This window comes from Fusarium solani, assembly GCF_023522795.1.
Source record: "Fusarium solani strain SB1 chromosome Unknown bctg00000004, whole genome shotgun sequence".
Taxonomy (NCBI): domain Eukaryota; kingdom Fungi; phylum Ascomycota; class Sordariomycetes; order Hypocreales; family Nectriaceae; genus Fusarium; species Fusarium solani.
In genome coordinates this window covers 2,020,039-2,031,980 of record NW_027072152.1, presented here as the reverse complement: position 1 = coordinate 2,031,980, position 11,942 = coordinate 2,020,039, and the positions used below count along the sequence as shown (strand labels likewise).

The 11,942-nt window shown below is 54.1% G+C and overlaps 3 protein-coding genes across 3 annotated transcripts; all 3 read right to left on the bottom strand.

Moving 5' to 3' along the window:
- Nucleotides 1–386: 386 nt before the first annotated feature.
- On the bottom strand, nucleotides 387–1,061 carry MRS44_007692 (uncharacterized protein; the record flags this gene model as incomplete). The annotated part of the gene is made up of 3 exons (XM_065620621.1): nucleotides 387–626; nucleotides 677–969; nucleotides 1,025–1,061. 3 exons carry the CDS (start codon nucleotides 1,059–1,061, stop codon nucleotides 387–389), a joined length of 570 nt encoding a protein of 189 aa, XP_065476693.1.
- Nucleotides 1,062–2,623: 1,562 nt separating this feature from the next.
- On the bottom strand, nucleotides 2,624–3,083 carry MRS44_007691 (uncharacterized protein; the record flags this gene model as incomplete). Its single annotated transcript, XM_046281081.1, has 2 exons — nucleotides 2,624–2,849; nucleotides 2,905–3,083. 2 exons carry the CDS (start codon nucleotides 3,081–3,083, stop codon nucleotides 2,624–2,626), a joined length of 405 nt encoding a protein of 134 aa, XP_046134303.1.
- A 3,581-nt stretch (nucleotides 3,084–6,664) lies between these two features.
- Nucleotides 6,665–11,073, bottom strand: MRS44_007690 (uncharacterized protein; the record flags this gene model as incomplete). Its single annotated transcript, XM_065620620.1, has 5 exons — nucleotides 6,665–6,918; nucleotides 6,979–8,328; nucleotides 8,367–10,593; nucleotides 10,658–10,846; nucleotides 10,906–11,073. 5 exons carry the CDS (start codon nucleotides 11,071–11,073, stop codon nucleotides 6,665–6,667), a joined length of 4,188 nt encoding a protein of 1,395 aa, XP_065476692.1.
- Nucleotides 11,074–11,942: the final 869 nt, after the last annotated feature.

Here is an 11,942-nt window from a genome sequence, read left to right as displayed (position 1 = left end):
TTGTGAGGTTCTTCTCCCACCTTCGCTTTCCTGAGACAGCATGGCTAGGTAGGTAGTGATCAGATACCTTGGTTGATATCAGCATCATGATTATGCATGACTCGCCGCTCAATTGCATGATAAAAGTATATGGTACTATGACTGGGACAACGATGAGTGTGCATATGTGTTTGGCTCAAAGGAAGTGTTTGACTGCTTGGAGTAGTGCCTGTGATATTGTTTGGCTCTTCAATTGTGTCTAATATGGCCATGTTCAAAACAGAAAAGAAACCCTTTGGTATCAAAACGCCTACGAAGTGAAGGGTCAATGCTGGTCTCTGAGCATTCCCATGATGTACCCCGTGATGTGTCGTGTAATATCAACCCCAACTTGAAACCCTCCCATTCTACTGCTCCTGGCCTTGGGCCTGCTCATCGCCCTGCGCCGCCCTCCGCGCCAGCTCCTCCCGGATCCTGCCCCTCAACTCCTCGACGGCGACCTCGGTCTCGAGCACCCTGCCAACGCCGGCGCGCCAGGTATCGTCGAGGGCCTTGATCTCTGCTCCCACGGCGCCTTGGCGCTTCTGTCTCTCGAGGTTGACAATGTCGACCTCTCGCTTGGTGGCGGCGAGCTCGCGCTCAAGAACCTGTAGTTCGGCCTCGAGGGCGTGGTTGCCAAGAAGCCAGGCGTTCTTACCCCATCGGTCGAGCAGTTCGAGGTTGGTGAGACGCGACGAGAGGTAGCTGTGCGCAACGGCGGCTGAGGGGAGGGCCTCGGCAGGGGGGCGCTCGGGGAGGGCGCCTCGTAGCGGGAGAGATCAAGAGGAGCGAGGGGCGTCGAGTTGGATACGCGGGCGAGTTCGGCGGCTATGGCGGGGGAGAAGGAGGGCTCTGGGTGGGAGGAGGGTTTGGGGGGTTGTGTAGCTGCCTCGGCGGTTATGAGGGCGCGGGCGGCGGCGAGAGCTTCGGGAGAGGGTTCGGGGTCGACGTCTGGGAGGATATTTGTTAGCTTTGTTTGGATGAGTGACTTGTGAGAAGGTCTTACAGGGGAGGGACTCGTGATATGCTGGGGGGACGGCCATGGTGATGGTTGGCTTGGTGTTTTGGTAAGACTGCGCTCGTGTTGGCCGTGGAAGCCAGATATTGTGTAGTGCTTGATCGAAATGTATCGCGCGATCACTCTATTTCGGAGTGATATCTCAATTGTTGCCTTATATCGTCTCGAGTCGTCGTTGATTCTTGGTCGCGTCGCAAGCTTGAAGCTCAAGTATCACAGCCTCGCAAGCTCTCCAGGAAATTTCGACGTGCTAAAACGCACAGACCACAGTTCAGCCTCGCCCCCAGCCTTGGTGGCTTGACCCAACGCCCGGGCCAACCACGAGGAACCCGCCACCCCATCCGGGTATCGCGGGGTTCTTGCTAACCCCCCTTGTAAGTTTAGGGGTGTTACAGCGGGCCATCGCGATGCAGGTCACATCCGCAGGAGGGTCAATCTCCACTGTGGTCATGTATGGCGATAGCGATAAGGACGACGACATGGACGATGACTTTGGATGGGTAGAGAGTGATAGAGAGATGCTGGTGATCAATTGGTATTGTAATACATGGTGTATTATCCAGAAGGGTCAAAACATGTAGACATGCTTTAAAAAAAGCAACTTTCAAAACACAAGTTCCAGCTTCAGCATCACCATGCCGGCACCCACCAACCACCATCCACGAGCATCCATACATTCCCATCACAGCAAATGGGACAACTCCCCTGCGTACATTCCATCACGGCCGGGCGCCGAAAGAGCACACACAGTATCACAAAGGAGCACTGTGACGCTTACCCCTTCCCAGCGCTAGCAACCTCTTGGGATGGGCGCGCAAGCGAGGGATCGACAGCGCCGCCGTGGGCTGCTGCTCCTGATACTGTGCTGGAGGGGAGTTTGAGGGAGCGGGGTAGAGAAGAGAAAGAGATGAAGGGGGCTTTTTTGTCGAGGATAGACAGGGCAACCCGCTTTGGTTATTCGCTCAATGGGTTTCTGGGCATGTCCCTATCCAGCTCTCATTTGCTGCAGGTGAACTCGTGATGGTCTCGGGTCTTGAGGCCCGGCAGCCCAGCTGAGTTAGTGGTTTCCGGATATGAAAGACCGCATCTTCATCGGATATGCGTGTTGTAAGAGGGGCATTTGATGTTAATGAGACAAATAGTCATGACAAGACGCGGAACTCATGCAAGGAACACAGTGGTTTCGGCTGGGCTCATATGAGCATCTTTCCAGCCTTGTCGTCGCTTTGTTGATAAGCTAAGCTAGTGATACAGTAATACATCTGGCCGCGTGGAAAAAGAAGTCTTCACAGGCGGTCCATAACCATGATGATCCACGTCGAGATCAGTGAATAGCCACGAGGGTCCGTCAACTCCGTCCAAAATTGCCGTTCCGATTCCCCATCCGTTTGATCAAGTATTCATCCCCTGATAATTCTGTTGTTTCATTCGTTTCATTCCATGTCGTTTCATGCTTGCATTAAGAAAAAAGATCAAACCTTGCCCCCCCTAGTTCCTTGTACAGTTGGACCCTCAAAAGGTTGCTGCTGCCAAACATGGCAGCGAGCGTATGACTATCGACCTCTCGAGGAGGATGCGATATGCCGATTAGGAGGAGGATCGGCCGCTCTCGGAAGAGTCGGTCTTGGTGAGGTCCTCATGGTCCTCCTCCTCAGGGCCATGGACCGACTCCTCAAAGACGGGCTCGGGCTCGTTGACCTCGAACTTGGTCTTGAGGTCTGAGACGTGGTGTGAGAAGCTGCTGCTGTTGGAGCGGCGACGAGCGTTGGTAAAGGTGAAGTCTTCGTCAGCGATGTCGTCGTTGACGGTTCCCCTGGTAGCCGTGTTAGTGCGCTGTTGTATAGTCAAGAGATTTCCGAGTCACATACCAGTTACCTCGACCAGAGCCGTCCTTCTTCACCTTCTTGGGGTCGACATCGGCATAGCCGTGCTTGGCAAAGAAGCGAGGAAGATGCTCGGTGGGGAGGGCGGTGCCCTCAGCGAGACCCTTGTGGTCACGGTCGTTGGCCTTGTGAGAGCGAGTCACTACGAAAGATGGAGTCAGCATGAGGTTGGAGGCAGAGGGGCAGACAGCAAGCTAACTTGTGAGAGGTGTAGAGGGGAAGACGCTTGGTGGTACAGATGGATGAGAGTCGTGTTGATGCGAAGATGTAGTTGTAGATGACAAGTGATGGATGATCAGGATGATGAAGGATGGGAAAGAGGGGTCAAGAGGCTCGAGAACGAAGGGGGTTTGGATGGCTTTTAAATGGAGGCCCGGCCAAACGTCACCAGACAGACGCAGACACGAACGGCAATCGCCAGGGAGCCCCTTCCCCGGGTGAGCGAGTTTGGGTGCTCCATGCGGGTGCGGGGTGCCGGAGTCTGTACTGGGCGGCGAGGCAGGTACTCCGTGTATACCTCGACTCCGGGAGACGGAGGAGGGAGGAGGTCGCAGGGGGACGAGGAAGTGGCGGGAGGCGGCAGGGAAAAGGAGACTATAAACTTACTTTTGATGAAAGAGGTGTGAGGGACTAGTTGGGAGGCGATGTTATGCTGATGAGTGTGTGAGAGTAAAGTGTTGCGATGTGATGTGAGGAACAAGTCAAGTTCTTGTGTAGCTGTTGCTCAGATGCTCTTATTCAAGGCAGACGGGCACGTGTTGGATGATGGCGATTGAGCGTTGGTTGATTGTGTAGGCAGTGAATCAACGTTGGATCCCTGTATTATGTGTGTTGGAGTTTTGTTGGAGAGAGGTGTGCTTGAGGAGACGGATGAAGGTGTTGGATCTCAAAAAGAGATGTTGTCGTTGGTTCGCAATTGGTTGGCGTTGATGGTTGTTGATGGGCAGACAGATGCTGGATGGGATAAAGCGAGATGCAATCCAGGGACAGCTCCGAAGCTTTATATCCCGAGAGTCACGCGAGGGACGCTGGGTGATGGCATCACCTCGTGCCCAATCAGGTCATGGCCCGGCCGATGTTCCCTAGGCAGGACGTCGACGAGGGGAAGCTCCCCAAAGCTCCTCCCCTGTCTGCTACATAGGTAGGTACCTACATACAGTAGGTAACTGGAGGCATCTCCCCCCAACAAGATGGAAGCGAGCGAGTGCCGGCCCCGGAGACTGGGATGGATCAATTGACCAACGCATACGGAAGAGTCATTGCAACCAAGGGCCCAGTTTCTTTCCCCATCATTCATGATGATGATGGTCCATCATGGGTCTCGGTGCAAGCAGCGCCTCACTCTGGCTCCACCTTCTCAACTCAGTGGGGAGGGGATCTTGTCTTGGTACAGTAGCGGGCGGGTCTCGTCCCCATCCCGTCCGTTATCGCGTGACCTGACGCAAGCAGCCGCCGCCCCAACTCTATGCCTCTCACGACCGAAGCTCTACAAGCACGTTACCACTGCGGGGGAAAGAGTCACAAACATTCCAGCACCCGGGACAAAGGAGAGATTGAAATTGCGAGCAATTGCAGAGACAATTGAGGTGATTTGAGCACAGGCCGTGAGGCAGATTGTGCAATTCGAATCCCATGACGATGCTCGTGCCATTGCCCGTGGTCAATGGGCTCAATTGAATCTCGCCTCCCCTTGACCCTCCCAAATCTAGTACTGTACTGTAGATTCTTTAGCAGGGTTTCCTTGGCCGCTCCTTCCCCGGCGCTTAAATGACAGATTAGCTATCCCATCCATGGTCAAGTTTGCTGTGCTGTCCTCTCTGACTGGCGGCACCTACACGCCATCCGCCCTCTTGTCTTGACCAAGGCGGTGCGTGCGTTCGCAGCAGCAACATGTTGCGCGTGAGCAAAAAGCTCCTCTTCCTTCGGCGGCGGCGGCGCGCGCGTGTAGGACCAGGTGACCTCGTGGTGAGCAGAGCAACTGACGTCGGTGTGTCTCTCAAGCTGCAGCAGGGGTCTCCTGTTCCCTGCCTCCTTCCCTTTCTCTCTTCGGCGGTCGGCGGCGGGCGGTCCGCCTGGCCACAAGAGAGGAGGATCCGCTAAATTGCGGGGATCCGGGGTACGCAGGTACCGGCGTACGCCCTAGGAGAGTGCCGCTGATAGCGATAGCTGAGCAAAAGGTCGTCAACAGATACGAGAGAGTGCAAGCATGTAATCGTGAGTCTAGAGACTCAATTGAGGTCCAGACGTGCCTGCATCGTCTTGTTTCGTCTCGAGATGCAAAACAGAAGACTTGTCGCGGATATTGGCTGATTCTTACTACTCCCAGCGTCACATCGACCAATTCCAACGAGCCGCATCTGCCGGGGAACCACCCGCCAAATCTACCTTTACCTACCGACGAGCCTCCTTCCCAAAACCAACGTGTGGGTCGCCATTCTTCCAACGTAACAAGAACCCGATCTCATCAAGTTTTCCCCATCATGATAGGATAGACAAGTTACAAACTCCCCCCCAAGTCCGATGCCGTTCTCGGAGTTCGAGCATCTTGCCTGGCCGACATCGACATTGGGGTGGGTCCCCGAAACTGGAACTGACTCAGCGGGCCACGCGCTCCTGTTCGTCAGGCGCAGCGGTGCACATGACCTCATCGACCCATTCCCGAACGACACCTCGAACAACAGAAAGCACTCGAGCAACTCTCAGGGGTTTCAGCCAAGTTGGGCTCCAATTGCCCAATTGCAAGCTTCAATTGAGCTCGAGCTCTTTCCAGCTAGTTCTCGATCCCCTTTTTTTGAGCCTCATGGAACAAACAAACCCCCTGAGATCAAACCGCGACTTCAGCTTTCCCCCCTCCGCGATCGCTCATGCATGAGCCACACGTCACAGCTCGCCACTCATGGCGCCTCTCGCGATGTCCACGCCCGAGGTATCCGCTTCGTTCCAGAAGCAACAAGAACCAGTAGACTCCAAGAGAGGTCCCATGATCATCCCTATGCCCCATTCTTATCGTAATCGCCGACTCTTTGCTTGATACAGTGGACAAGTGTTCAAAGCTGTTTGGGAATTACGCAACTGGAGGCCGAGTGCTTGTGATATCTCCAGATGGGTCATTATGCTCAGAGTTGGCAACATTAGCGCGTGGCTGGCTTCGTGACTTTCCTTTGACTCCCCCTCGAGAAGCACCTTATCAACCCATCTCGGCCATGGCGTAACCGTAATCATGGTTCACCTCATGGTCATCACTACCTGCATACGCTTATAGATATCGCGATACTCTATCTTGATCGTATCATCTCCTATCAAGTTTAACTCGGTTGCCTTCCGAGGTTTGGGTTGTGATATCACTCTTCAAACGTTATCAGTCTATGGCGCAACATGATACGCAATCATGCTCATCCATGAGATTGTCAACTAGGCACAGTGAGTCAAAAGTCGGTTCGAGATAGGGCGAATGGATGCCTATCGTTGGGGTTCATCTCACAATCTCGACTTCCCCTTTGATGTGAATGCACTCCTAGGCAAACCGCCCGATATGCGTCAAATCATGTCGATTAAGCTTGGTTTTGGTTCTCATTTTTTCCCTGCTGCCATAGCTCGCCTCTATCTCCTCGTTTCGCAAAAGAAAACTCATTAACTTACGCCTAAAGTACACTTGCAGCTTCATCCTCATTCCAAGTCTAATCAAACATGTGCTTCCCGCTCTCCCCCTTAGCCGTCCCTTCAGCCTGCCTATCTGGCTGCCGACCTACCGACGTCCCATCTTGGAAAACTCGTTCTGGTATCGCAGCTTGAAACCGTTGCACAGTGCTCGCATGTCGGGGTACTGGTAACCCTTGAGCTCAAAGCCCTGCGGGATCGTTCGCACCGGCAGCCCTATCACCTTGGCCGCTCGGTTGGCCTTGAAGCACAGCCAGAAGTACCCAGGGTGCTTGGTGTCGATGCAGAATGCGTACGTTGACTGGTTCGGGTTGGCGTTGATGTATGTCGTTAGCCAGTTCTCTGCAGCCCCTTGTTAGCATCATGTCCCCTGTCTGATCCAATCCATCTTGTCACACTTACCCGTCTCTCCCCGAGATCGGCTCTGGAACTTGTCGTGCCGCATCATCTCCTCCACCTTGCGCACCATGGCCTTGACGTGCTCCACGATCAGCTCGTCCAGATCACTGTACGTGTACTTGCCGCCAACGCGCAGCAGCTTGCCCACCGAGAACTCTGTGTCCTTCTGCATCTCCAGCACGTCGATGTGCTGGTAGACACCATCCGCAACCTTCCACGTGACCGCCAGATGATCGTTACCCTTGGACGAGGGACGGATAATCACCTCGCCGTTGGGTTGCGATCCGAGGTACTCCTCGGCCTGGAGACCGTTGAACGGCTTGAAGTTGGGATGCTTGACCACACGCTGCGTTCGGCCCGTGGTCTTGTCCTTCTCCCGCAGCTCCTCCTTGTCCGCCGCTTCAAGGGCGTAATCCCACCCATCACGTCCAAAGTTGATTGGTCGCTTGTACGGAATCCGCAGCGAGTCTTCCCGCATTGACAACTTGGCCATGAAATCCTTGTAGTTGATGTCCAGGATCTTGGCCTGCGCTGTCTGTCCAACACTGAGCACCTCCTTGATGGACGCGCGGTGGCTGGCTTCATGAGCCTCGACTCTGCCCTCGATACCACAATCAAGCTTGACAATGGCAAAGTCATCCTTGACAATTCGCACGTTGACGGGCACAATCATGCCGTCGCAGAGAGTCAACTTGGTTTCGCCCGTAAACATGGTAAAGATCTCGGAGGCCGTCAAGAGGCCAAAGTTCCTTCGCAGCTCCTCGTAAGGAGCCTGGAGTTCGGCACGGATCGTCTCCAGAGTGGCTCGCTTGCGTTGGCTGTAGTTCCTCTCGAGCTGCTCTGCATACTCCTCCAGGACAAGCTCATTGACCTTGTCCTGCTCATCTTGCTTGAAGAGCTTCCGCACGATTGCACCTGGGCCGTTCTCGTCTGTCTCAGCCTTGACGTCTTCCTCGTCAAGCTCCAGAGCGTCGGCCGCCATCTTGCGGCCAAGTTCGTAGTCTTCAGGGTGCACACGCGTGTTATCCAAGGGATCAGAAGATGGGTTAGTGGCCTCGTATTCGATGAAGAGGAAACTCGCGCAGTTGTTCCACACCCTGGGGCCCACGACTGGCAACTTGCCGCTATCGGGATCGCCAACGAGCTCATCTCTGGTATTAACAGCGCCGCCGTTGGCATTGATCGCCTTTATCACGCTCGAGGCTTTTCGTGGTCCCAGACCCGAGACGTACGGCAAGAGGTTGGCAGTGTAGCTGTCGGTCATGGCTTCATTAATATCCACACCACACAGGTTGACCATGTCGACCATCGCCGAGTCGAGGTACTTGGCCAACTTCTCTGGGGGAGGAGGTTCTGGCACGGGTGGTAAGAGAGGGAGGTAACATCCCTACCGAGGGCGGCGTACTCCTTCATGGGGTTCTGCATGTAGCGTGCCAGAGCAACACAGTACCTCGTGACGGGGTTGAGGCTTGGGTGCTCGGCAAGCGCTCGGGGGCTGTCCTTGTACAGGCGAGCGACCTCATCGTTCACCACCACAACTTCCAAAGGCTCTGTGCGGTAGTCGTTTGTGTCGGGGTCCTCAAATTCGGGGCCCATAAGGCCCTTCTCGGTAACCAGAGTCTCCAAGTCACGCACAAGCTTGTTGGTATCGGCAGACCAGCCGCTGACACCAATTACATCGGGTCGGCGGCGGTTGACAACTTCAACAAAGTCTTCCCGCTGGCGCTCGTCTCGAGCAAGATTGCCAAACTTTCCTTGCTCAATCACTCGTCCATCTTCCTCGACCCAAGCCCAGCAGACGGGATCGCGAGCAGGGTCGCTCATACCATTGGAGAGAACCAGCACACGAGGAGTGGTACCCAAAATCATGCCCTTGGGCTTGTAAGGCGCCTGGTCGAGTCGCTTGGCGTACTCTTCTCGGCACATCTTGAGCACCTCATCCTGACAGAACGTTCGGATGACTTCCTTGACGTTCTTGGCAATGATCTTCTCCAATTTGGGGTATGCGAGGTCGAGGACCTTCTTGCGTTCTTCCCGCCATTGTTCCGCTCGATCACTGAAGTTCTCCGACTCGAACTCCTGATAGAGCTGCCTGCGGAAGTCATATCTGGCGGGCATATCAAGCTTGATGCTGACCAGTCCTTCCTCCTCGGCCTTCATCATCTTGAGGAAGAGCTCAGGCTGATGAACAAGGTCGGCGATGGCCTGGTTCTGCAAGTACTTCACCTCATAGTAAGGATGGGTCTCGTCGATCCTGCGCAGTCCCTTGTCGGTTCGTCGGCAGCTGATCTCAGCAGCCTGGTAGTACGAGTTTCGGAAATGCTTGCGCATTCTCGGGCTGGCAAACAGCTCCTCTGCATACATCTGTCGTGCTGCGTTCATGACCTGATCGCCTGTGCTGAAGTTATCATCAATCAAGCTGTCGGCCAAGTCCATAGGATATTGAGCGTCATCGTCAGGAGACACCTTCTTTCCCTGTCGCAAAGCATTCTTGGCGAGCTGGTCCGCGGTAATGCCATAGGCACGAACAAAGTTGTATGCCTTGCCCTGACGGACTCGCTCCAGGAGATTCGACTTGGAACCCGGTCGCTTCGTAAGGGAAAGGTTGCCAGCCATGGCGGCAAGGTCCTTGAGCTGGGGTCCATACTGGAAATGCAAGTAGTCCTGCAGATCCTGAAGTTCCTCCATGGTTGTGGCCTCGGGAATCATCTCCTCCACAATTGGGTCGTTGATATCCAAGCCTCGAAGGTTCTCAAAGGTCTTTTCGAGGGAGTTCCTCTTGTCCACGAAAGATCGGAACTTAATATCCAACTCCAAAATCTTCCAGAGGTCATCTTGGTTCAGTAGCTTCTCGGCACTGATGACATATTCAGGGGCATCGGGATCGTCGCGGTTGGGGTTACGCGTCTTTCGAGTATGAAGCAGGTAGTCTTTGCGGTGTTGGAAAACGTAGGGCACTTCCACCTCATCGACAATGAAGAACTCGAGAACTTTGCCAACAGCTTTGCCGAATGGGCTCTGCAGATCGGGGGCCAGGCCCTTCTTTGGCCACAGCTGGTTGGTAATCCATCGTGCCTCCTCTCTGAACTGCTCGGCGGTGAGCTGCAGGTTCTTGAAGTTCTTTCGGTCGAGTTGGAATCGTTCAGGCTCGTCGGTGAAGCGGATCTCGTTATCCTCGTCGGTCAGAAGCTTTTCCTTCAGCTGGGACGGTTCGAACACATCCTTGAGTTCGATGGCCTGCTCCTCCCTTTCACGGTCTTCTTCCTCCTCTTCCATCTGGAGTGCCCAGTCGTAGTCCTCGCCATTGCCGAAGATAGCCTCCATGTCGTCCAACGCGTCCTTGTCCAGATTGGTGGTGTCGATGACATGACCAACACCGCGATCTCTGGGTCGAGCGACTTCAGCATCTTCCATCTCCCGTGCTTTCACATCAGGGTCGTCGGGGAAATCCTCTTCGATGAAGTCTTCAAACTCGTCGACTTGTCCTCGGTATGACCTGCCATAGTTTCGTTGCTCGCCCGCGTCATCTTCGTCGTCGGAAAAGATCTCTTCTAGGCCACGACGCTCGGATGCGCGATCTTCGCCGCGATGGCCGCGCTTAAGACGTTTGTACTGGGACTGGGGTCAAGGTTAGAGGTGTCAAGGGGTCGAGGTCGCGCAGGCTGCCGTCATGAAAACTCACCTGACTCTGAGGCTTGGGTCGCTCGCCAAATTGTTCACCGATCAGCTCTAGATCATCTTCATCTAGTTGCTCCTCCTCTTCGCGGTCGCGATGCTCTCGCTTTCTTTTCACCACGGGTCGCACATCAGCGTCATCCTCGTCAACGTCGTCTTCGTCCTCATCTTCGTCGACAATGAAACCTTCGCGAACCTGTAGAATCGGCGCATAAGCCACGGTGCCTTAATTTAGACTTGGGGCGAAAAACAAACCTTGCGAGCTTCCTCTTCATCGTCATCGTCTTCCTCCTCCTCGCTCGAGTCTTCGACGGCAGGTCTCCGTCTACGGTTGCCACCATCATCCTCGTCAAAAGACTCATCGTCCTCCTCCTCGTCCAACTCGGCCTCCCCAGAGATTAAATCGCGCATGCTGTTGCTCATGTTGACGATTTGCGATGCTGCCGCGCAGGCAACAAAGCTTTCTTGGTCGGCTTCGGGGGTCGATTGCTCGAGAGCTGAGCGAGAAAGTCGGTCGCGAGCTTTTTCCCAGGCTCACTGGACTCGCGTTTGCAGAGAAGAGGAAATAAAGATGGGAGAAGTTTGATGATGAGCTTTCCTGGAAAGCTTCTAGTATTTGGTATTTTTTTGGACATGCGCTGGAAGAGCAACACACGTGCAGCGTGCAGCCTTGTCGCGACGAGCAGGGGTGCTCGGAATGGTGGATGTTCCGAACCGAATGAGTGCAGCCCTCCTCAGCTTTGGCGTATGCAAGCTCTTCAGTGCCCTGACAGTTACTCAAATAGAAGTACATCCTAAGAGCGATCTCTCGAGGTTTCTAAAATCAATCCTTACAATACTCAACTCGAGTTCTTCATTCTACTCTTTACTTTAACTACAATATTCGGTGTAAATATCCTAGGACCAGCCATGAGAGCACACAAGACCAGGAGTGTGGCGTTGTGGCTGGAACTTCCCCTTTTGTATTAGGCATGGTGCTATGTAGAGAATTTGAGAGCCGAGGAGGATTCCTGACATAATCATTCATCCAGTGATGAAAGTTGAGCCTCCTCATTGATGCTGGTCTGGATAATAAGTTAACCTACACAAGGACAAGGCGTTTGGCTCCATGCGCGACATCGATGGTGAATTTCTTAATGCAACCTCACTCTCTAGCAAACGAAGCCGGATTCAATTCGTCAAAGACTCCAAAATCTTAGTCAAACCTGGTCCAAGTGCCGACCTTGTGATAGTGCCGAATCAACCGGTGGTTGCAGGAGCGTCTGGTCTATCATCCCTTTTTTCATGCTCAA